Here is a 26,012-nt window from a genome sequence, read left to right as displayed (position 1 = left end):
TCATGGCACTTCATCAGACTTTACAACATGTCCTAGCTATCGCTATTCAAATGAACTTCTCCTTCCAACGATCCGAAGTTTTGAATTTTCTTTCACCTGAGAGCTGACAGCCTGAATCACTGTCAATATTCAGCTGTAAACCTAAAGCTAATCATGAATGTGTAAAATATCCCTACAAAAATGGAACTGCCTTCTAATTTTGTACAGTGTAAATACATTTTTTTCCTCACTCACTCAATTAATGCTGCCTAGATTGTTCATTCGAATTCCTCACATATACATTCACACACACACACAATCAATCAATCAATCATTTTTGTAGAGTGCGGCTGCATCACCCATGAGGGTCTCGTGGAGCTGGGAAAATGAGCTGCCTGTTCTCCTATTGGTTGAACGTTCAAGTCTTGAGTATTCCTGAACTGCTGGAGGCATGATGAGGCTCTGAAGTGTAGGGGAAGGTTGTTCCAGGTCTTAGCTTCCAGGTGGTAGAAGGAGTAGCATTTGCTGTTCATCCGGTGAATGCAACAGTTGGCTGCCAAGGCAGAGGGATTCAGAGCAGAGTTTCCTGGTAGGTTGGAGGAAGTTCCTTCAATTGTTGTGAGCAGCTTGAACTGGTATTTCTTCACGACTGGTAGCCGGTGGAGTTCCCTGAGGGGCAGGTGATGTGAGTCAGTTGGGGTGGTCTTGGATAAGTCTGACTGCAGGGGTCTGGATAGTCTGGAGTTTCGTCATGAGTTGAGCTGTTATTCCAACACACACACATACACAAAAGCACTAACAAACAAAATGGAAGACATATTTGTAGGAAGAGAACTTGGCTGATAGTTAAGATAATTATCTTGTAATAAGTGTTATGACTTCCTTGTAATGTCCTTCACTAGTTTGGGTTCACCTGACCATTTGAAGGCCTATCCAATTTTTCTGCAAAGATATGCTCACAATACATAGCCCTGAAAAATCACTGACAAAGCCCTGGGAAAAAGCTACAAACCCACTTGAGCTCTCCACTTCTTAAAAGGTGTATAGCTATGGGCATTCTGGGATGTCTGTCACCTTTTTGCAGTCCATAAACATTCCTATTGACCAGAGGAGGAATCACAGGAACTTGTCTGGAGTGATTTGACACCATTTCCTCTGCTTAACATAAACAAGCAAACATCTTGACTTGTGTTGGATGTGAAAAATGTGCATTTCTGAGCTATCATAATATATATCAAAATACTAGCAATAAGCATTATCTCAGTGGCATCCAAACAGTAATTTAGGACCTTATCTGAGAATGATTATTGCTTTGGCATTGCACACCCCTAATGGTATCTACTGGTACTTGCATAGCCCATAATCAATCTTGATAGCTGCCTTTCACTCCTTTTTGTCTGTCACACACCATATGGCTTGTACCAACCAGGTCCAGTTTGATATAGATGGTATAGATTGCAGTCAAATGGACCTGGTCAAGGAGAATGGAGATTGAGAGAGCAGAACTCAATTTATGTTTTGGTGATGCAGTTGAGTGATCAATAATTAAGGTGTGTTTCACTCTCCCCAGTATCCTTCAGTACAAATGGAAAATCAGGTGGGATCAGTCAAGGGGAGTAGAACAGACTTGCTCGAGTTCACCTGGATGCCCGAAAGCCCTCCAAAATGTATGATTTCCCAGACCAGGGGAATGAGGTTTTCCTGGGGATGGCGGAAATATAGGGTAACATCGTCCGCATACATTGAGACGAGTAGGGAGCGGTACGAGAATCCAATATCTCTGTGAGTATGGTGCTGCCAGAGCCTGGCGGCCAGGGGCTCCATTGCGATGGCAAAAAGCATGGGCACACCTGGTGCGAACCACGGGCAATACTTATGGGATTGGAAACCTGACCATTAATGCGGAGACGTGCCGATGGACTGGTGTAAAGGAGTTTGATCTTACGCAGAAAGATGTTGCTGAAACCCATATGCGGTAGGAAGTAAAATAAGAAAGGCCACTCCAGCATATCAAACGCCTTAGTAGCTTCGAGTAGGGCAGCCACTGCCGGTAAATTAGGATTAATGTGATGCAAGACAGAGAAAATGGTACGAAGATTATGTGAGGTTGAAGAACTTGAATAAAGAAAATTGAAAAATCTACAATCAACTCTTTTTTGAAATTCTTATGTGTGGGAAGTTTCTGTCTGAATATCTATTATCACTGTGAAATATCGAAATTGGATAAATCAAATACGTGTGTATATACCTTGGTGCGGTCAACTTTCTGTGATATATGTTTTAGTGGCATTTGTCACTTTCACGGGGTATATATGGGTCACATCCTCGACCGTGTAGCACAAGGAACCACTTGCTAAATAGGCACTTACTAATAGTGAAAATCTGTGCTGGTCATTGTAGTTCTGACCCTTGAGCGATTTTGTGAGATAGGTAGTCCTATCCGGGCTGCCATCACTGAGGGCCATTATATAGGAGGCAGCTCGCAGTGGGTGAAGAAGGTTAGCAAGAGTACGCCCCGGGCAGTCCCCCTCCCCTAAGCGGCGCCCCCGACCCTCCCTACCCAGAAAAACAGCTTGCGGCCAGCTTCATCCGAGGATTTGGTATGCTGTTGGCGTAGCAGCGCCAGCATCTCAGGGCTAGGGCGCGCCGCCTGGGCAGCATCCAGATCCTTAATTTATTCCTCGAGTTTAGCCAGGGTGGAGCTGATCCAGCGCTCCTAAGGAAAAACTGTCTCACTAACGCTACTTATCTCCACAATACTTACCATTAATTATGAATTACTTACCAAGGCCCATAAACCAACGAGACAATTTTTGAGCGACTGAATCTTGTGACCTAATTAATCAGAACAATTCACAAACTATTTACATAATTATATACAACTGCAGTTTATCATTTCTTACCATGGTTTTAAACATATGACTTTTAATTAAGTCACTAAGGCGAATGGATTAACTGATGGTAACTAGACCATGAATAAACAAGACCAGCTTGTCGTTTCAAAATATAATTTCTATTAGCTTTATTATTCAAAGAAGAGCATTTTAATTAAGAATCTTTATTTTATTCGCAAAATGAAAGCAACATTTTATTAAGGAAAACACTTATTAGACTGACATTTCAAAGGCAAATCAATTAGCATGAATTAAAGCAAAATATAAGTTTCCATTCCCTAATTCTAACACCCTGTCTAAAACTCGCTTCACCTAGAAAGAATAATCTTTAAAGACTGCTGTCCTTACGTGCGCCAAAGAGTCCAACAGCACGTCACGCTCTTCAGGAATCGGGAAACGCGAAGTTCCCCTCCTGCCCATGGGGCCAGGTTTTATACCTTTCTAACTAGCTAATGTTCTCAAAATTGTACATATTTCTTTGCCATCCAGAGTTCCCATTGGCTGTCTTATGTCAGACCATATTGTGTCATCACCATTTTCAAACCGAGAACAGGCTCTTCTTTAGCCCTATTGTCCTTCCCTTTCGTGTCATTTCGCTTCCTCGAAAATGTAACATTTCACTCGAGCTACAGTTCATGACTCCCTTGCCTTGGCAATCTTGACGCTTCCTGTCCTTGAGTCCTTCTCTCCCAGAGCACAGTTAGCACAACTTATTAAACTGTATTTTTCTTACAAAATTGTCGACATGATAAAAGTTTCTATTCCTGTGCAAGGCTCCTTCCTGGACAGGATTCGAAATGCCATCTTTTTGCAGGCCTAAGGCCTCTCTCGGAAACTATTATTTAAACAAACACAAAACATTAATTAATTCGAGAATTGAGACCTATTCTGTTACCCACCCCCTTTGCTAATTATTAACCCATTAATTTATGTTACCTAGCTGAGCACACAAAGCAGCATTCATATCTACCTTCTTCTTTTAGGCCACAAGGATTCTCCACGAGCTTTTGCAACAGAAAAGACATAACATAACATAAGTACACAAATAAGCACATGCCATTAATTAAACAGCCGCATTTAATACTGACAAAGACAATAGACAAGGTTAGTTTATTATTTTCCACACACTTGCAATTGCAACACAGAGCATATAAATTAGTCCCACATGTTTTCTGAATGAATGTATGCATTTTAAAACTAAGTTGATTAATAAATACAACACATGCTTATTAATACAGTTACATTTGTTATGGAAGTTTACCTTTGCGAGTTTGAACAACATTTTATTCATCACCTCGCTCCATCAACTCCCTCATCTGGTGATTTCAAAATCACCAAACAACACCCACATTTTTAGTAACATTTTAACCTTCGAACATGTTTTGGACATTCACTGTATTTGTTTTTCTAAACCTTTGATTCAGTAGTTTGTCTACAACTCTCATATTGAGCTCTACGAAACTCTTCTAATTCTATTTCCTTTTCTTGTTCTTTTCTGAGTTTATAAATTCTTTTCTTTTCCCTTACATATTTCTTTTTCTTGTGTATCATGCAACTAATTTTTAACAAAAGTGTCACTATAACTATAACTATTACAGGATAAAGTATTTTACCAGTGATTGAACTGCCAATCTCTTGAAACCAGTTTCTGATTGCTGCAAATCTTTTGCTCAAACATTCTGAACAATTTTCATCTTCTAAAGGTTCTATCTCAGTATGTAATTCAGTAATATTCTTGATAAACATCTCGATGTTCTGGCTCTTATCTGGAATGTATGTACAGCAATGCTGGACATGTAAAATTCCACAAACTCCTCCCTCTTTTGCAAGCAGAATGTCTTATGCAAGACGGTTCTGCATTACCATAGTCCTCATAGCAATGAGTTCTGCATCAACTAATTGAAATCCACTTGCAGTGTCTGTTGACAATCTGTCAACAATTGTAGACACTTTTCTAATTTTATTTGAATTCAGGGTTATTCCCACCATAGGTATTATTGCACCAAATATGTCTCCCATTATTTAGGAAAAACTTTCCCTCCTGAACCTGTTCAGGTGTTTGCCAATTTCAAATGAACCTTCTGTATTTCTAGCTATATGGAAAATCTTTGGAAAAACTAAACCAACATAGCAAGTCCCATACCAGTGGTATGGGAGATTGAAGTAAGCTTTGTTCCCACAAATAAAATAAATTCCAGGAAAATTTGGATCTTTGCCTCCTTTAAATCCCCAACCTCCTAAGATACTATAAGTATCTTCACATTGACTAGCACCTACAAAGTAGTTATCAAATTGAGCATTATCTCTTCTTATACACAGTTTCCACTAACAAGTTTATCTATGTGAATTGGTGCATTCTCATTTCTACCATTAAGCTTTTCATCCTCAATCTGCCAATCTGATATGGTTTGTTTCAGCATCTCATTTCGTTTGTACATTGCCCTTCTCTCTTCAACTATGTTTAAAAGAGATGTTTCCTCCGTTTTCAACTTGCTTGTTAAATTGTTTCTAAAAGCATACTCATAAGTGAGTTCATTAGTCACTATAAACAATTCCCTCATCTGTTTAGCATGTTTCAGTTTATTTAGACTATTGTCAACCTTTAAATTTGCAAAAATCTCATCATAATTAGAGTAGTAATACTCTAATCGACCTGTCCGATAAAACAAACTAGCTATTACACTACAAGTGATGCCATAAGTAAGAGGAAGCATGTTGTAAGTAACCCCTTCCGAAACAGAAGCAGGTAGTTTCACACAAATGTAACAATCTTTCACATCCATCACCTTAACATATTCAGATAAAAGTCTTGAAAAGGTATTACTAGAAAAATCACCAACAGATCTATATTGGTGGATCTCTGGTTTGTGCTCAATGACTTTATTAGTCTTACCTACTACATCGTGAATAACTTGTTTAGCCTCAACTTTACTAGTCATATTAGCTTTGTACATTTCTTTGTCAATTCCAAAAGGAAAAATGACAGCTAAAATTAACCAAACCAAAATTATTAAGATCACACAAATAGAAGACATTTTGCAACATCTTCTTAAAATAGAGCATCTCAAATTGTTGTTAGTATTAGGCATCTTTTACTTTGAGACAAGAGCCTTTCAGAAAAAATCAAAAATTTAAAAATCACTAAATATACACCCCCCTTTTTTACTTTTTTTTAATTTAAAGAATCCTCTAACAGCTTTTCTTCGACCTTACGTCTTACATCAATGTGTTTTTCCAGCTAACACAATTTCTTCAACCTTGTGTCACCTAACACAATTTCTTCGACCTTGTGTCACCTGCAACCTTTCAACTCATCAATCATTATCACTTGTGTCATCTAAATCTTCTTGGCTACTACTATTCACTTCCACTACTGGTGGGATTATAATATAAGTCCACTCAGGTGACCTATATTTCTGATTAGGCTTTAACACCCTCTTTGCTCTACTGCTAATCACTTCTATTTTCTTTCCTGCTTGATTTTTTTTTATCTGAATCACTTTTCTGACTTGAGATTTTATTAACCTGTTCTTTTGATTTATTCACTAATTTGAATTTCAGACTCTCATTCACATTTGGCCAATTATCTCCTTTTCTTGAGAATTTCTTCTTTGGCTCAGTTAGATTGCATTCAACTCTCCAAGCTATTTTTCTCAATCTTCTCACTTTGGATTCATCATCACTTTCATCTGTTTTGCTTTCTGTGATATCAGCTCTAAATGTAGGTACTTCTTTACTCGGCAGCTTCACTCTGTTAGGAACATCATCTTTATAGCTGGTATTTGGTAATTCGTCTTCTTCTTCAATTATTTCCAATCCACCAGTTTCAGAATTTTCGTTCCTTCTTTCATAGCTTCCAATCTGTTTTTCAATACTCTCCTGATCTTGATTCACTTCTTGTCCAGACTTTTTTACTGCTTCTTTTTCTAGCAGATCTTCATCATTTTCAGAGTCTAGTATCCCAATCTCTAAATCTTTTTCATTCAATGCCTCATTCGCATTTGAATCTTCCAAATGTCGACTTCCTTGTCGATCTTCAGGATCTGGATTTCTTTCAGGTTCTTCTTCAGAATCTGAATCAGTTGTTGTGTCACCTTCGTCAGGATTTTCATGTGGTGGCACTCGAATGGTATGACTAGCATGAATCCATCTCTTCAGACCTTTACACTTTACTGCATTTGTTGTGACAAGTATCACCTGTCTTGCTTTCTGCCACCTGGGTACTAAACAGTTCCTTCTTCGATGAACTTTTGTCCTCACCCAGTCTCCTGGCAACAGATCATGAGCTTGTTCTTTTTCTTTGTAATTACTTCAGTTCCCACCTGATGGAACACAGAAGTCACCACGTCAGAAAGGTTCTTGCAGTAATCCATAATTGCACCATCATTTATACTCAGTAGTTTATCAACTGGAACAAATGCTTGTCTCATCACTCTGCCCATGAGTACCTCATGTGGGCTTAGACCTGTTTTTCTATCTGGAGTACTTCTCAAAGACATCAAAACAAGTGGAAGTGCATCAGTCCACTTCATTCCTGTAGCTAGACACATTTTTGCCAGCCTGTTCTTTATTGTACCATTGACATGCTCAACAACACCTGATGCTTCTAGTCTGTATTTACAAAAAGGGGTGGTGAGGGACAGAGTCTCTGAATTAAACAGAAAGCTCTCACCCAGTCAAAAGATCAGGGCTAGATCCAACACCGTTTTTTAGCTCACTGCACCATCCCAGTTTCAGAACCTGACTGTATGCAAATTAGTCTGTTCCTGTCCCAGTGCATGATGGGAACAGGACAAACCAAACTACAGAAGCCAATTCTTACACTGGGAAGGAAACAAGCTCCCGGGGACCGGTTTCTGGCATTACAGCCGTCTTCGGCCCGGTTTGCTTGAATCCTGATGGTGCAATGAGCAAGGGTCTCACATCTGAGAATACCCTTCCACGCTTAGGGTGGACCAAAGTATTTACAAAAAGGGGTGGTGAGGGACAGAGTCTCTGAATTAAACAGAAAGCTCTCACCCAGTCAAAAGATCAGGGCTAGATCCAACACCGTTTTTTAGCTCACTGCACCATCCCAGTTTCAGAACCTGACTGTATGCAAATTAGTCTGTTCCTGTCCCAGTGCATGATGGGAACAGGACAAACCAAACTACAGAAGCCAATTCTTACACTGGGAAGGAAACAAGCTCCCGGGGACCGGTTTCTGGCATTACAGCCGTCTTCGGCCCGGTTTGCTTGAATCCTGATGGTGCAATGAGCAAGGGTCTCACATCTGAGAATACCCTTCCACGCTTAGGGTGGACCAAAGTATTTACAAAAAGGGGTGGTGAGGGACAGAGTCTCTGAATTAAACAGAAAGCTCTCACCCAGTCAAAAGATCAGGGCTAGATCCAACACCGTTTTTTAGCTCACTGCACCATCCCAGTTTCAGAACCTGACTGTATGCAAATTAGTCTGTTCCTGTCCCAGTGCATGATGGGAACAGGACAAACCAAACTACAGAAGCCAATTCTTACACTGGGAAGGAAACAAGCTCCCGGGGACCGGTTTCTGGCATTACAGCCGTCTTCGGCCCGGTTTGCTTGAATCCTGATGGTGCAATGAGCAAGGGTCTCACATCTGAGAATACCCTTCCACGCTTAGGGTGGACCAAAGTATTTACAAAAAGGGGTGGTGAGGGACAGAGTCTCTGAATTAAACAGAAAGCTCTCACCCAGTCAAAAGATCAGGGCTAGATCCAACACCGTTTTTTAGCTCACTGCACCATCCCAGTTTCAGAACCTGACTGTATGCAAATTAGTCTGTTCCTGTCCCAGTGCATGATGGGAACAGGACAAACCAAACTACAGAAGCCAATTCTTACACTTAGCCAGGTTCTGAGCTGGGATGGGGCAGTGAGATAAATAACGGTGATGGATCAAGCCCTGATCTTTGGACTGGGTAAGAGTGGTCTGCTCAATTCAGACACTCTGTTCATCACCACCCCCTTTTGTAAATCGCTTCTAGTCTGTAAGCACAGTGTAACTTTTGTTTTATATTCAATGCTTCACAAATCATTTGTAACAATCTGTTTTCAAAATGTGTGCCACGATCAGTCTCGACCGTGACCGGAAATCCATACCTAGGTATGGTTTCTCTTAAAAGCAATTTTGCCACAGTAACTGAATCATTGTGACGAGTTGGGAACGCTTCCACCTATCTCGAAAACAGACAGATTATCACTAAGACATATCTTAATCTGTTATGGGGTGGCATATCAATGAAATCCATTTGTAACCTGGTAAAAGGACCACCCTCCCGTCCTATGGTTCCCATGCTTACAACTGTTTTTCTGTTTGGATTGATCTGTTGACAGATCAAGCATCTTTGACAAAAAGATTCTGCAATTATCCTGAATTTTGGATTGTACCATGTCTGCCTAAACAACCTGATCATTGAATCTCTTCCTAAATGTCCTGGACCATGATACATTCGTGCCATGTCAGCAATCATGCAGTTTGGCATTACTGGCCTGTCATCTTCGTAAACCCAAATCTCATCTTCTTCTCGCTGTCTACAACCTGCTTTTAACCATGTGTCTTTTTCCTCATCATCTGCCTCATCTTGTAAATCTTTTACTCCTTGCCATGTCTCAACTACAGATGTTAGCATAAGTGAATTCAAAACATGTTCATTGTCTTTTTCCCGATTAATGGACATATTATTCTTTGCACAGAATTTAGCAATTTCATCAGCATATGCATTTCCTTTTGTCATGTAATCATCACCTGTACATTTTACTACAGCAATTTTCTCTGGTAGCTGAATACCATCGATCAGCCTTTTGATCAATTTCCCATTCTTGATAGGGGTTCCCGCAGAAGTTAAATAACCTCTTTGAGACCAGAGCTGGCCATAGTCATGGACTACGCCATACCCATACTGACTATCAGTCACTATGGTAATTTTTAACCCTTTTGCTCTTTCACATGCACGAATCAAAGCAATACATTCTGCTACTTGGGCTGAACGAATTCCTTTGAGACAAGAAGCTTCAACTACGTCTACAACTGTACAGACAGAGTATTATGCACTCAGAATACCTTCATCTGTTCTTAAGCATGAACCATCAACAAAATAAACAAAATCTGATTCTGTTAATGGAACATCTTTAATATCCTGCCTAGGTTTGGTGCAATATTCTAAAACATCCAAGCATTCATGATCAATGTCATTTTCGTTTCTAATTTCTGTTACAGTACCATCAGGCAATAATGTGGAAGGATTTAAATTCACACATCTTGCAATTGAAACATTATCTGATCCCAGAATAACTTTTTAATATTTTGTCAATCTGTTGCTTGTCAAATGCTGCGTTTTGCTTCTGGTGAGGAGAATCTCAACTGAATGAGGTACATATACTTTTACAGGAAACCCCATTGTTATCCCTTCACATTGTTACAAACTTACGCTTGTTGCAGCTACTGCTTTAAGCAACCTGGTAATGCTTTTGCAACAGGATCAAGAACAGCTGAGAAATATGCTATTGGCTTTCTCAGTTTTCCATGTCTTTGAATCAAAACTGATAATGCACATCCTTCCCTTTCACTGCAATACAGCTCAAATTCTTTTTCGTAGTCTGGCATTCCTAATGCTGGAGCTTCACACAAACTTCTTTTTAACTGCTCAAAAGCCTCTAACTCAGATTCTGTTAGGGTAATCAGGTCTTTTATGTCCGCTTTTGTCAGTCTCTGCAATGGTTTTGCAATTACCGAAAATCCACTGATCCATTGGCGACAATAACCTACCATTCCTAGAAACTTTCTGACTTGTCTCCGTGTTTTTGGAGGTTGCATTGCTTGGATCATTTTAATTCTTTCAATTGTCACTTGTCTGATTAGCGATTCTGTGACCAAGATATTTTACTTCTTGTTTACAAACTGTAATTTTGCAGGAGACACTTTATGTCCCTCATCTGCCAAATGATTCAAAAGAGTTATGGTATCTGTCACACAGTTGTCTCGTGTTTTTGCAGCCACAAGGAGATCATCAATATACTGCACTAATGTTGATTTTCCAGGTAAATCTAGATTTTCCAAGGATTTCTTAAGCAACTGATTAAAAATAGATGGACTCTCTGTTTACCCTTGAGGGATACAACACCATGCTAGGATACGCTCTTGGAACATGAACGTAAACATTTGTTGGCTTTCTGGATGGAATGGAACAGTAAAGAATGCATTACAAAGGTATATGACTGTATACCATTCTGCATCATGCGGAATCTGATAAAGAATTACCGCTGGGTTTGGTACAACTAGGCAACATGGAACAACTATTTGATTAACCTTTCTCAGGTCTTGAACAATCCTGAAAGTTCAGTTTGGCTTTTTGATTCCCATAATCAGTGAATTACATGGACTGCTCTTAATTTCTTTTAAAACACCTTGTTTTATAAATTTCTCAATTACAGGTATGACACCTTCAATAACTTCTGCTTTCATTTTATACTGAGGAATGTTTGGATAATTTGCTCCTTGTTTTACTGTTATTTTTACTGGGTCTACATGTTTCATCAAACCCATGTTATCTCCTGATAAATCCCAAATTTTAGCATTGACTGTCTCTTTTAATTCTTCAGGTAAATCATTTTTGTCAAAAGCAGGAAATTATTTACTTTCCTCTGCCTCAACCATTAACATTGTTAATTTATAAAGGCCATCTTCTTCTTGAGTTTGGAGCTCAATACCATCCAGTGAGCAATATATTTTACAGTTCATCTTGCAAAGGATGTCCCTTCCTAACAAATTTACAGGACTGCTGTTACAGACAACTCATCTATGTTTGTCTTTAAATTTACCAATTTCAACTTTAACTGGTTCTGTTAAATCTGTTTTAATCTGTTGATTAGCTACGCCAACTACATGGATTGTATCCCCAGAGAGAGGTAGTTTTTCTATTTCCACTGATCTAACAGTAGAACGGGTAGCACCTGTGTCCCCTAGAAAAGTGATTTCTACATCATTCACTTTACCATTTACAAATGGACCAGACTGATCTACCATAAGAGTGGCTCTAAGCACACACTCTTCCTCCTCTCTCAGGCACCGTCATAAGTAATCCTCAGAATCACTCCCTTCATTTTCTTTCAACCAATATTGTTGAGAAACATTCAACACATTCACTCTTGGCGATCTGTTTACCTGTTCACCTCCGTAGAATCCTGTTTCTGTATTGTATCTCTACACATTTACACAATTTGGAAGTGGCGGTAGTGGAAATTGACTCTGTTGATTCACTACCTGTCGCTGTAGCTGTTGCTGCTGATTTATCTCATTCTGCATCTGTGGATTTAATGATGCATTTTTAAAATTTCTGGGCGGATTCTTACATTCACGCTTCCAGTGTCCAATTTCGCCGCAATTAAAACATGGGAGTTTCTGCTTTAACTCTTCAATATTACCCATCAATTTTGGCTTATTATAATGACCTTTAAATTTTCCTTGATTCTGGTGAACATTTTTGTTTTCCCAAAGTTGCACTTTATTGTTCAGCCACTTTTACCAGTGCCCACATAGCTTTTTCTTTTAGCTGCTTTTGTTTAGCATCTATCTCATCACTGCAGTATATTGCTTTTCTCAAAATGTCATCAACTGAGAATGATTGCCAACCAACTATTCTTGATCTAATCATCTCACCAATTTCAGGTCTTAAGCCATAAACAAATCTGTATATGAAATGGCTCATATCCTTTTCACTCAATTTCTCGTAACCACTGTATTGTTTAAATACCAGCAGCAATCTTTCATAGAATGAATGTACTGATTCTTTTGGCTCTTGATTTGTTCTGTCTATTTTAACCCAATCTACTTCTTTTGGGGGAATCTTGTTTTTCAGCCACACAATCACTTTATCATACAAATTTATTACATCAGCTGAAGGTGCACCTGTTACTTTATCTCGAGCAGGTTCTTCTTTTGGCCAATCTATAGAAATTTTACATTCTGTCCAAAGATCCGATGGGACAACAATGTCAAAGAATCCATCAAGATCAATCCACAGAACTTTCGAAACCATAACAAATCTGTCTACCTGGCGATACCATTCCACAGGTTTTTCTCTCAGTCGAGGAAAATCATTTGTAAACAGTAAAATGTCCTGTCTTGTCCAAGGAACATGCACATACCCTCCGCCAGCTATTTCCATCATAGGAAACTCAGTTGCTATTTCTCCTCTTTCTCTTCTGTCTTCCTCTCTTTTCTTTGTCCATTTCACTCTCCATTTGCTTAATTCACCTAATCTTTTTAGAAACACTTTTAATTCTTTTATATGAATTATTCTTCCTGTGGTGTTCATATTTTCTATATCTTTTTCAGAGAAATCCACTCTATAATGTTTCTGCAAATTTTTCTGTCTACTCAAATCTATTTCTAATTCAGCAGCCATTTCCTCTAATTGATCATACTTGGTTTTCATTTTCCATTGTATACTTTTACAAATAAACAATAATTCATCATCCTGATATAGCTTTAAACTGTCAGGTCCAATTGTGCCAATAATCAATTCCTCCAAATCCGCTTTCAATTTTGCGACATCAAGTAATTTAAATTCTGGGGTCTGTGGAGTCTGTGTTAAATCTATTTTATTTATGCTCTTTTCTGGAGTTGCAGAATCAGATCCTGCAACAGATGGAGTTTGATCATTTGACAAACTTTGATTAAAAGTTACATTGGGCATCATCGATTTCTCTCGGTGAATTTCTGTTAAATCTGGATAAAATTTCTCAGCCACTTTCTGAATTTCTGCATTTAATGGAACAGTCAGAGCTGAATGTCTAATTTCCCTTTGATCAATGACTGGAAGAACAGGTCCAATTGTTACTGGTACTGTTACTGCTTCCATGCTTTTAGTTAACTGCTGTATTAATTCATCTTTTGATTGAAAATATTCTGCGGCATTTGGTATATCCTCACATCTTTCTGTTCTCATTACATTTCTTGGGATTCCATTTCTCTGAACTGGAGTTTCAGCATAATTTCTATTTTCTCCCGATGTACTAGAATTAGTTCTTGTTTCTACTCTCTCAGGAAATTTTGCATTATTCCGATTTAATCTAGGTGGAGTCTCATCATTAATTTCCCTAGGAGGAGCACTTGGAGAAGTTCCTGGAGGAATTCTCGGGGTAGACCATGAACAAACTGGTTGATAAGGTGGCGGTTTTGATTTCGTGATATAAATCTCTTCTAAAACCGGATCTTCTAATTCACTATCTTCACCAATATTATTTTTTTTTTCAGCACTCTTTTGAGCAGATACCTCACCAAATCTCGCTGGGTACAAACCATCACACATTTCTGCACGTCTCCAACGACGCATTCTATCCTCATGAGTTTCTCTATCAATGTCTAATCTTGTGCCTCTTGTTACACTTCTGTTTTCTCGTTCTAATTCAAACATCTCATCCTCCCATTCAGCTAAAGCCTCAAATTTTGTAGGTCTAGGTGTTGGTACAAGCGTCATCATTTTTTCTCTCAAGTTTTTCAACACCTTAATGTTAAATGACCCATCGTCCGGCCATGCCAATACACCATCATTTTTGGTATATTCCATCCAATTCTCCATCCAAAGGCAAGTATGATAACCATATTCACCTAACATGTAAGCTGCAGGTGTTTTGTACTTATGAAGTAATCTTCCACCTCGGTTTCAATTTCTTGTCATTTTTAAATATATTTTTCAATTTCTGAAACCATGAAAACTTCTTTTCCTCTTTCATGTAATAATAATCCATGTTTTTAAATTAATCTGCTTACTTCGAAAAAGATCGTAAATATTTCCTTGTTGTTCCGCTACACGAGCCAATCCGTGCGCGAAACTCACCAACAAGCCAATCAGGTTAAGTTGCGCCACTGTTCTGCTCAGCCAATAGAATTACTGCTTTTCAGAATGAGCCAATCAGCTGTGAGCTCGTCTTGTCACGTGAACCAATCTGTACGCGAATACTGTGACGTATGTTATCCAATCACAGCGCAACTCTTGTGACGTATGCTACCGCTGCAGCTTTTGTCTCTCCCACTCCATGAACTCACCCCTTCTTTACAAAAAAAAAAAAGTTAGTAACTCCACAAAAACAAACCATTTGTCTGTTTCACTAAAATAAAGCGATAGCTTTCTCAATCATTCAAGTATTCCTTCACGTGAAATAGACAACGCTATTTTCACAGAATTTTAAAATTCATTGATAAAGTAAATAGACTTACCCGACCCTTCTAACACACACAATCATACGGAAAGACTGCCTAATCATTCATACATGAAATCTCGGTGGGACTTTAACCCACCAATAAAATCCTCACTCGCCAGTAAGAATAGACGACGCTTCCTTACCCTTCACTCAAGTTTGAATAAATGCTACTACTCTTTTCACAGTGAGTTTTAAAACAGGACAGATATCCCTATACTCAAAAGCTACAATTTCATAGACAATCCTCACTATACATTCTACCTAACACACCTAAAATCCCTAAACTTGTGCTGTACGTCCACAACACTAGTGATATATGACAATACTACTATTTTGAAACAGAACAAATGCACTGTGCAACTTCACCTGTTACACTATACTTAACCTTGCCGGCATACCAGGAATTTTCACACTGCTGGAAAAAAACTTTCGACTACATATAACAACTGAACGAACTTAACATGTTTTAGTCATCAATTCTATGTATTTTCCATGTAGAATGTCAGTTACCATAGTAACCATAACTCTGCTACCAAGTAATTGATCCAGCGCTCCTAATGAAAAACTGTCTCACTAACGCTACTTATCTCCACAATACTCACCATTAATTATGAATTACTTACCAATGCCCATAAACCAACGAGACAATTTTTGAGCGACTGAATCATGTGACCTAATTAATCAGAACTATTTACAAACTATTTACATAATTATATACAACTACAGTATATCATTTCTTACCATGGTTTTAAACATATGACATTTAATTAAGTCACTAAGGCGAATGGATTAACTGATGATAACTAGACCATGAATAAACAAAACCAGCTTGTCGTTTCAAAATCTAATTTTTATTAGCTTTATTATTCAAAGAAAGAGCATTTTAATTAAGAATCTTTATTTTATTAGCAAAATGAAAGCAACATTTTATTAAGGAAAAGACTTATTAGACTGACATTTCAAAGGCAAATCAATTAGCATGAATTAAAGCAAAATATAAGTTTCCATTCCATAATTCTAACACCCTGTCTAAAACTTGCTTCACCTAGAAAGAATAATCTTTAAAGACTTCTGTCCTTACGTGCGCCAAAGAGTTCAACAGCACGTCACGCTCTTCAGGAATCAGGAAACGCGAAGATCCCCTCCTGCCCATGGGGCCAGGTTTTATTCCTTTCTAACTAGCTAATCTTCTCAAAATTGTACATATTTCTTTGCCATCCAGAGTTCCCATTGACTGTCTTATGTCAGACTATATTGTGTCATCACCATTTTCAAACCGAGAACGGGCTCTGTGGCTCACTGGTTAGAGGCGGCAGACCCGAGAGCAGAGGACGGCCCGGGGCCAGGGTTCGATTCCCGGCGCGGCAGGTTTCTGGACCAGGGTCAGCGGACTCGATAATTCTCTCGCCTCGGTGCCCACTCTGATCAGCGATCACACTCGGCAACTCTGGGCATTAGCTTGCCTCATCTTCACTAACGGCCCCACCAGACCGCCGGGGATGCCTGGTCTCACCCTGGAGATACCCATTAAGGGACCATCTCTCAGGGAAGCCAGGAAGGGTTTCGCAGCGGTCGAAGCGCCTTGGGACCCTACGGGTAAGTAGTGCGCTATATAAATGCCTATACATTTACATTTACATTTACTTTGCTTTCGTGCCATTCCGCTTCCTCGAAAATGTAACATTTCACTCGAGCTACAGTTCATGACTTTCTTGCCTTGGCAATCTTGCCGCTTCCTGTCCTTGAGTCCTTCTCTCCAAGAGCACATTTAGCACACTCTTTAAACTGTGTTTTTCTGACAAAATTGTCTACATGGTAACATTTTCACTTCTGTGCAAGGCTCCTTTCTGGACAGGATTCGAAACGCCATCTTTTTGCAGGCCTAAGTCCTCTCTCGGAAACTATTATTTAAACAAACACAAAACATTAATTAATTAGAGAATTGAGACCTATTCTGTTACCCACCCCCTTTGCTAATTATTAACCCATTTATTTATGTTACCTAGCTGAGCACACAAAGCAGCATTCATATCTACCTTCTTCTTTTAGGCCACAAGGATTCTCCACGAGCTTTTGCCACAGAAAAGACATAACATAACATAAGCACACAAATAAGCACATGCATTTAATACTGACAAAGACAATAGACAAGGTTAGTTTATTATTTTCCACACACTTGCAATTGCAACATAGAGCATATAAATTAGTCCCACATGTTTTCTGAATGAATGTATGCATTTTAAAACTAAGTTGATTAATAAATTCAACACATGCTTATTAATACAGTTACATTTGTTATGGAAGTTTAACTTTGTGAGTTTTAACAACATTTTATTCATCACCTCACTCCATCAGAGTGAATAGAGCGGAGGACGCCCACCTGTTTTGAAATACATTCGCCCCGAATGACGGCCTTGAAACCCTCCCATAGCGTGGAGGCGGAATCAACGAAACCCGTGTTTAAATCGCAATAGTTGGTGATTGCAGTATAAATATCCGCACAAAACACAGAGTCCCAGAGGGAATTTGGAGGAAGACGCCAAGTAAAGGCCAGTCGCGGGGATTTAGGAGGCCTAAGACGGATCTGGACCCGCGCATGATCGGAGGAGGTACGAGCCATGTGCACTGCATCAGTGAGCAAGCACATGACATCCGGCGAGGTCAGCCAGAGATCGATTTGCAACCAACAGCCCCTTGCGCCAGTGACACAGGTGACTTCATGTGCATCAGAACGGAGGTGGCGCCAGGCATCATAGAGAGCGTTGTCAGTTAGAATCGATGCTAGAGCTGCAGCTGCACGTCGATGGGACGTGTAAGTGCCCGAGCAATCCAAGGTAGCCGAGAGAGTGACATTGAAATCCCCACCCCAAACCAACGCCACTGGGCCGCAGGAGGAGATGAGGTGCCAAACGTGAATAAAAAAGTCCAGGTCATCGGAGTTGGGGCCATAGACAGCGGCAATCGTGACAGGCTGGGCCAATAGAAGCCATGGAGGATCGCATACCTACCCTCCGGATCAAGGAGTACCCGGGAGGTCTGCCAAGGAAGGCCCTGGCGCAGCAGAATTGAGATGCCCCTGGCATACGACGAGTATGTTGAAAAGTGTGATTTCCCCAATAGCGAGATGGGAGTCTGAAGACAGATCCGGGCAAAAGGTGCGTCTCCTGTAAGAGACATATGTCCACTTTGTGGCGCTGTAGATGTGAGTGTATCAGTCAGGCCTTGCAGTGATCGTTCAAGCCCCGACATTCCACGTCCAGCAGACGATGTCAACCATAAGGGGGCAGGTCAGGGTGCAGTACTTTGTGGCCCAGTCAGCAAACTACGCAGAATAACACAGCGCACACATGGAGCAAGGGAGTCAGAGGGCGGCACAGAACAGTGTGGGTAGGGAGCAGCACAGACAAATAGGAACAGCTCTCGGAGGATTTCCACAGACGGGACAAAACGGGAGAGGCGCGCGAGCATCCAACTGGGAGATGTGGCTCAGAGGGCGGAGCGCTCCGGCAGGTAGCGGAAGCGCCCCACGATCCAGACCACAGTTGGGCAAAGCGCATGAGGAGAAGGAAGTACCAGTGGAGCAACGTATTGACCTGAAAAACATGACCAATGAGTGTAAACAGAGCAGATCACATATCATAATGCTGTGTAGTAATACAAATAAGACAGATTACAGACTGAAATCGACTTGCAACGCAGCTACGCAGGAAGCAAAATGCAGTTTCAAGAACCATATGTGTAAATGTAAAAACAACAACCATATAGAGGCGAAATGAAGCCACAACCCCAGTAGAGGAGAATGGAACCCCCACAACAACCCATTTCCACCCCAACTGAACAATACCTTTGTAGGAACAACCCCCCAAACCACCACCAACTCCAACTCCCCAATTAGGCTGAACCCCCCCACCCCAACCCCAAACCGTGTAGCGGTATCATGAGAGGACAGAGGTTACCCATGGCAATAGCAAACAATCAAAGTCGACCGGTCCACAAACTCTCCCCCCACCCCACCCCATGACCCAAATAAACACAGAGAAAAACAGCAGAAGGACCCCACACCAATCCCCCCATCTGGGCTGAGACACCACCCCAACCCACCCCGGGGATCCCCAACCTGGAGAAGGGAAAATAGCATCAAAGGAGGGAATTATCCCTTGAGGGCATGGCAGGGCTCAGCGAACTCCCCTACATGAAAACAGGGTGGCCAAGAAAGTGGAGATCAGACATCTAGCAGTGATAAGCCAAAGGTATACAACAGGAGATCAGTCATTGTCACTCAGGCGATCGGAGACGGCAATCTGGGAACTGGATGGAGAGGAGCCAGAAGACTTGTCGAGTTTTTGGGCGAATGTAAGGTCATCCCTCGGGTCCGGGAACAGCAGAGTTTTTGCCGCGTGTGGGACCTCCAGCTTCGCCGGGTCGGCCGGGAATACGAGACTCCAAGTTTTTGTAGGATTCACTTGGCCGGAAGGATTCCCCGCCACGCTGGCTGGACCGTAGGGGTGTAATCTGGATAGAATGAGAGAGTGTTGCCCTGGTGGTTGATCTTGCCCATGTCGCGGGCCGCCCAGAGGATGACGTCACGGTCCCGAAAGTTAAGGATCTTGGCTATAATGGGACATGGGGGTAGCCCCGGGCCAGGGCGAGGACCAAGGGAACAGTGAGCACGCTCCACGATAAAGAACGGGGAGAGAGCATCGTTGAAGTGTTCCTTGAAGAGTTGTTCAACTAATTCTTCCATTCGTGTAATGTTGGTTGACTCTGGAACCCCCGTGATGCTGAGGTTACTCCAGCGAGAAAGTGCCTCCAGGTTCTCTTTCTTCTCGTGGATGAGTGCCAGGATTTTGTCCATTTGTAGGAGTTTCTGATGATCCTGGGTGGCGGCGTCCTCTGCATCTGAATCCCAGGATTCAACATGAAGGATGTGGGCAGGATCATCAGATTGGTCTAGGTAATGCTGATTTAGCCACGTGTGAAATGATGTCAAATCTGTAGGGTCATCATTCCAAATTAGTAGAATATCATCGATATACCTCATCCAGATATAGAGATGATCATCAGTTACCCCATCTCCAATTCACAATCCAGTCAGATAACCATACTGTGAATTTTCTGGATATCACTATTTATGAAGATCAAGGTCGTTTGCTAACAACACTCTATCGCAAACTAGCAGAGAAGAATTCGCTATTACAGTACAGTAGTCACCACCCCAGAGCTTTCCGCGACAATCTGCCATTTGGACAGTTTTTACGCATTCGTAGGAACTGTTCCAACAAGGAGCATTACCTAGAACAATCTGATGATCTTTCAAATCGTCTTCAACAGCGTGGATATCCAAGATGACTAGTCACCAAAGCAGGCAAAAGAGCTTGGTTCTACCCTCAGGAACAATTGCTGGCTCAAAAAGACCACGTCAACCAGGAACAAGACAGAATAGTGTGTGTCACTACTTTCTCTACTAAGAGCAACAAAATTAAGCGCATCATAAATCATCATTGGAAACTCATCTCAGATGACATTGGCCATACAGGTACTCCATTACACGCTTTCAAAAAAGCGAAAAGTGTGAAAGACTATGTGGTACGCTCTCTTCTACCAACCCCTGATGAACCTACTATAACATCATTATGGAATCTCCCACCAGTAAATGGCCATTTCAGATGCGGCCACTGCAAGGCTTGTGACACCACGATTCAAACTAAGGAATTCGAGCACAACCACCGGAAGGTCCAGCTAAAGTCGCTCAGCAATTGCAACACTTCTAACATAATTTATGCAATAGTCTGCCAGTGCAACTTAATCTACATTGGCCAAACACAACAGAGAGCCAAAATGAGAATCCTACAACACATGAGTAGGATCAGATGTGAGGTACAAGGCGCACCCCTTGTTGACCATTTCAGATCGGCTTCTCATTCACCAGACAGTCTCCAATGGGTGATACTTGAAAAAGCAATGTTAGGACCCTGCGGAGGTAATACTGCAAATATCCTGAATACCCGCAAACTTAAGTGGATGTTCTTCTTTGACTCGATACAATCGGGTCTCAATGAACATGACAGCTCATTTTCTCAGTTAGCCACTTTGCCATAACACTTTCTCAAAATACTATCCTAGTAATTGTAATCTGTGTATTTATCGGACACGACATCCGTGGGTCTTTACCGTCATGGGACAGGTACGCCTGGGATTAAACATGGTCCGATACACAATAGTATTGTAATTAACGTATTGACGTAGGTTTTTTCCAAGACCTTTGGTACCACAATATGGCTTTACCATCTTGTGATAGGTACGCCATTTCATACATGTATATTCTCCCCATGTTATGCTCTATCAGCTATGTGACTGCAATGAATCTATAGACTGTCAATGTATTCGCCTATTGGGGAGACGTCCATTCAAAATTCGTCTTATAACTTTTGGGCACGACCAACTCCCCCCTTTTGGACACATGCATTAATATTCAGACTCTGAGTATGTGATCCTCACTGGGGGTTAACAAATCGCCTTTCTCTAATACTTGACCCGTCCTTGGCTAATAATGCACTGAATCCATCCTTGTCAATGCGATCATTAATTAACACATTATGATCGGGTTCCTTCATGGCCGCAAAAATATTCTGATTAACAATTCCCATTATGGTTGGACCGCGCCGAGTCTGTTTACAGTTTCTATTCGGGACTGGAGGGTCACGTGACTCCTTTCCCTTGGTTACCAACCAAATAGGAAGTCAGCTCGCCATTACTGAACCTGCCGTGAAGACGCCAGATTGACTTGCACTTCAATAAGCGCCCCGACGCTTCGGCGTTTTACTTCTATGCCTCTCAGTCAATTTCTCAAAATCCCATTACGAGCATAATAATAATTATCTTAATGCTCCAATTCTCCCCAGCGGGCGACTCCCGATTTGCTCCCAGCACCTGCCTACATCGTGGGGACGCCGTAACGGAAACCTAACTCCTGGGTAAGCTTCTGCGGGCGCAATTCATTACAGATACCTGTCTGGGTCCTTTTTGTGGTACTTAATAAAGTTCCCTTTTGCCTTCAGATAAATCTTCGGATCCCCAGTGCCCAGGGTCCCCGGGCCTGTTTTCGAATCCCACCATAACTCTAGTGGTAATAATCAAGATGTAAGTCTTTCAACTTTCTATACATGTCCATAAATAGTCCATGCTGTCAATGTGATTTAATTTCCATTCTCAGCACATTCATTTTAATATACATGAAATTGTTTGTTTAACCCCCTCAGGAATTCATGTTCTTCACACTGAGGTTCAAATGGATTATCTACAATGATAAATGATGATGAGCACTGAGTAAATAGGTATGCTCCCCCCAATTGTGTGCTATTCTAATCAATTTAACTATGGTATGATTTAAATAGGTTCAGTAACCTGTAACCATTTCTTGATATTAATAGGTTGCTAGTCCCCATCCTGTCCTGATGAAGACCCCGCCGCAAGGGTTCCACTAATTCCTGCACTATCTGAGGGTTGAAACGTCGACAACTGTCCTCCTTCTACCAGCGCCGCATTTAAAATTGTTACATTAATATACTACTTGGGGCATGTGGTCGTTCAAGTGATACGTTTAGATTCATGATCGTCTGTACATTTCAATTGACTTATAAATGTGTCAGATTACTGCCTGATTTTATTGTCACAAATCCCTACCTGCACCATCCTCACTTTATCACTTCTCCCTTACTCCCAGGGGCACTATTCAACCTTTTTGAAATGATTATTGTTGGATACTATATCCTGGTTATATCTACATTGTGAATAAAACATTGTAGATTCATTAAGTGTACTACTATTATTTTTTAATTTGTGGTAATTAGCTATTCTTCACTGGGACCCCTTCCCTCTCCGTACTAATATGACCCAGGTCCCAGTGACTTTCTTTGGGTAAACCCCCTCTTGATACCCGAAGGTCAACCTAGGCTGTTTCGGGTCAGACCAACTCATGGCCGGCAGGCGGTGGAAGAAGGGTGCGAGCCGAGAGTCTCTGGGGAATGATGAAGATGAGGAGCCCCGAAAATGGGAACTGGGCAGCACAGGGCCTAGGACTCTGCCCCGGTGGAGAGGAGGCGGCCCAAAGAGCACCGCAGGAGAAGTCATACCGGGGCTGCACCCGGCTGGCGGCCCAAGACCCGGGGCAGCCCCGGGGGTATCCAGCAGCATGGCCACTTCAGAAAGTCAGCTCCAATGAATTCTACGGCCCAGCGAGGTAATATCGGTCAGCCGCAGCCCAGCCCCGCCAGATCAGAGGCACGCGTTCTGCACTCGAAGCGAGGTGCACACAGACAATGTGCTCGGGGGTAGGCTCAAGCCCCGGAATGCCGACAGCCACAGGCAACCCCAGCAGGCCCCGGTCAGTGAAGGGGGAGGTGGCATAGGCGTCCGGCCGTCTCGAGGAGACCCCACATCGTGGGCAGTCGGGCGGAGTTCTAGGCCCCTGGAAAACATTGGAGAGCAGGAGAAAGAGCAACCTATTCCCCACAGGCTGCCGAGACAGAATCCGTTGCAGGATGGCAGGTATAGTGTAGATGTCTGCAGGATTATTCAGGATTACAGTGCTTGGCCGGCAGAGACCGAGAGAGTGCGGCCATCTTGCAGCCGGCCAAGCCACACCCCCCAATTGATTAGTTGACTTGATGCTAGATTGCCAGCCTTTCTGGACAAAGTGGCTGATGTTGCAACAAAGCAGTAATTCATTCATCCCATCATGAAGATGTGTATTGTGGGTTCCCAGCCTGGGCTTTTTTTGTGGCTAGAGTCAACAAATAACAGAAATATGGAACTGATGAGAAATTACAATCTCTTTTCAAGCAGTTTTATAAGTAACACACTGTTGTGCTGTTCAAATGGAAGAGTAATGTTTTACAACTGTACTTTACATAAAACAGAGCCTTAATTAGATCAGGGTGGAACTTGTGCACTGCCATAAATCAGCACTCCCACTACTGCTAATCCTGTGGTTCTCCTGCTCTATTGAGAGTCAGGAGAAGCTCCGGGTTCCCCCAAGCCGGCTGACTTCACCAATGTAAACATTTGACCCAGCGTCCGGTTCTCCAAGTGGCTTTCAGATTACACTGATGGTCGTCCACCCTACCACCCAACCGGGGGCAGGGGAACATCACTCATTTACCATACCCTTGTCCACCATGTGATGCATGGCAAACACAGCCATGGACAACGCATAATGTTACCTGTGTGTGAGAAGAAACCTCCCAGCACATTGGCCCTATTTTTTTCATTTGTAGAAATCAAGCCACTTTGGAATTCTGCTTCCTTAAACAAAAATAGTTGTGTATTTTAATATAAGCTTGGACAAAATATGCATATTTTCTGTTGCAGAAAATTTGCAAAATGATCAAACATGTAGGGGAAATTACGCGTTATTACGCAAAATGGCGATCCAGCTTTTTCCGACGTCTTTTTTTTAGCACAAAATACATCCTTGTGTCAGTTTTGGATGCAAGGAAGTTTTTTTGCGCTAGCTTGCTATCGGTTCATTCAAGTTGTTCCCGAACTCCCCCAAAATAATTTTTACCTTAACAAAATCTCAATTATGCAGCATTGTGCAACAGAATAATCTTTTCCATAACAGTTGTACTGCAAAATGCCAGAAATTAAATACGTTTTTCCGGTGTAATCAAAAATTCACTCTGGCTTACTTTAAGCATGATGTCCACTTGATGTCCACTTCAAAAACCTTCGGTTTTGTGCAGGTAGCTGGCAGTGACTCCCTTCAGAGCACTTGCTCTAGGAACGAATCTGTAAATAAGGTCTACCATTGTCTACCAGGGTGTCAAATGCCATGCAGCAGACCCCATGCCAGTGTCTAAATTAGACCTAAAATTCTTAATCACATACCTAAAGGCCTTACCTGTGTTAAGTCTTAGTACTTTTACTAATGTGATGTGTGCATATTGGATGCCTAATCCATTTAACTAGACATATGTGGGAACATGCATCAAGCTAAATTGCATTCTCAAAAATAGTGAATCGCAAAAAAGCATCTCCGTGAGCACAATTTAGCCACTCCCTATGCATGAACCTAATTTTGCGATAAACCAGGAAATTCGCAAGAGTAAGGAATTGCTAAATTTGTAAATCGCAATACAGCGACTCCTTATTTGCGAGTACCCTATTTGTGACTACGAAATAGCAAATTGCAAATAAGGACTCACAAACGCATGCACAAAAAATCACAATTAGTGATTTCTATGAAATTCGCTATTTTGCAAACGCAATTTAAAGAGGATCACATTCAGGTGGTAACCATGAGTAAAGAAGCCCTACAGGTGCTAATCCTTACAAACCTATTGAAGCTGACCTAGGAGGCCTCAGAATCTTTCACAATGGCAGCGCTCTACGTGATGGCAAGGAGGATCAGGCTCCATGCTGCAGCCCAGCGAAGAAGGAGAATAGAGGAGCGCATTTTGAGAGTCCGCATCACATTGTTGGGACAAACAGATGATGAAATATACGACAAGTACAAGCTCAATGGCGCCATAAACCTTGATCTAATTGCAGAATTGGAATCCCTAATGCAGAGCCAGACTCGTAGGACCCATGCCATCCCCACCGATATCGAGTTCCTATGTTGCCTGCCCCTACTTGCGTCAGGCAATTTCCAGGGGGTAGTAGCTGTAGCTGGAGGGGTGTCACAAAGCTCCCTTTCACATGTCTTTAAATCTTTCCTAAATCCCATGATTACAAAGATCCACAACCACATAACCTTCCCCACATCCCCACAGGAATTGAATAAGACCAAACAGGACTTCTACCTGATAGCCCGGTTTCCAAATGTAATCAGTTGCATAGACATATTGACACCCTACCTCAAGGGTTTTTTAGGAAACTTAGATTACATGCCTTTTTTCTACTCCACCCTAAGG

The 26,012-nt window shown here is 41.5% G+C and overlaps 1 protein-coding gene across 1 annotated transcript; it reads right to left on the bottom strand.

The window, feature by feature from the left end:
* Nucleotides 1-1,379: 1,379 nt before the first annotated feature.
* On the bottom strand, nt 1,380-14,375 carry LOC147709115 (uncharacterized). Its single transcript, XM_086925871.1, has 2 exons — nt 13,148-14,375; nt 1,380-1,450 (listed from the first exon to the last, which is right to left on the bottom strand). Exons 1-2 carry the CDS (start codon nt 14,373-14,375, stop codon nt 1,380-1,382), a joined length of 1,299 nt encoding a protein of 432 aa, XP_086781997.1.
* Between the last annotated feature and the right edge of the window lie 11,637 nt (nt 14,376-26,012).

Source organism: Lissotriton vulgaris, chromosome 6, assembly GCF_964263255.1.
Source record: "Lissotriton vulgaris chromosome 6, aLisVul1.2, whole genome shotgun sequence".
In the NCBI taxonomy this organism is placed as follows: Eukaryota; Metazoa; Chordata; class Amphibia; order Caudata; family Salamandridae; genus Lissotriton; species Lissotriton vulgaris.
The sequence above is the reverse complement of the archived record's forward strand: the minus strand, read 5'-3'. Positions and strand labels throughout refer to the sequence as shown.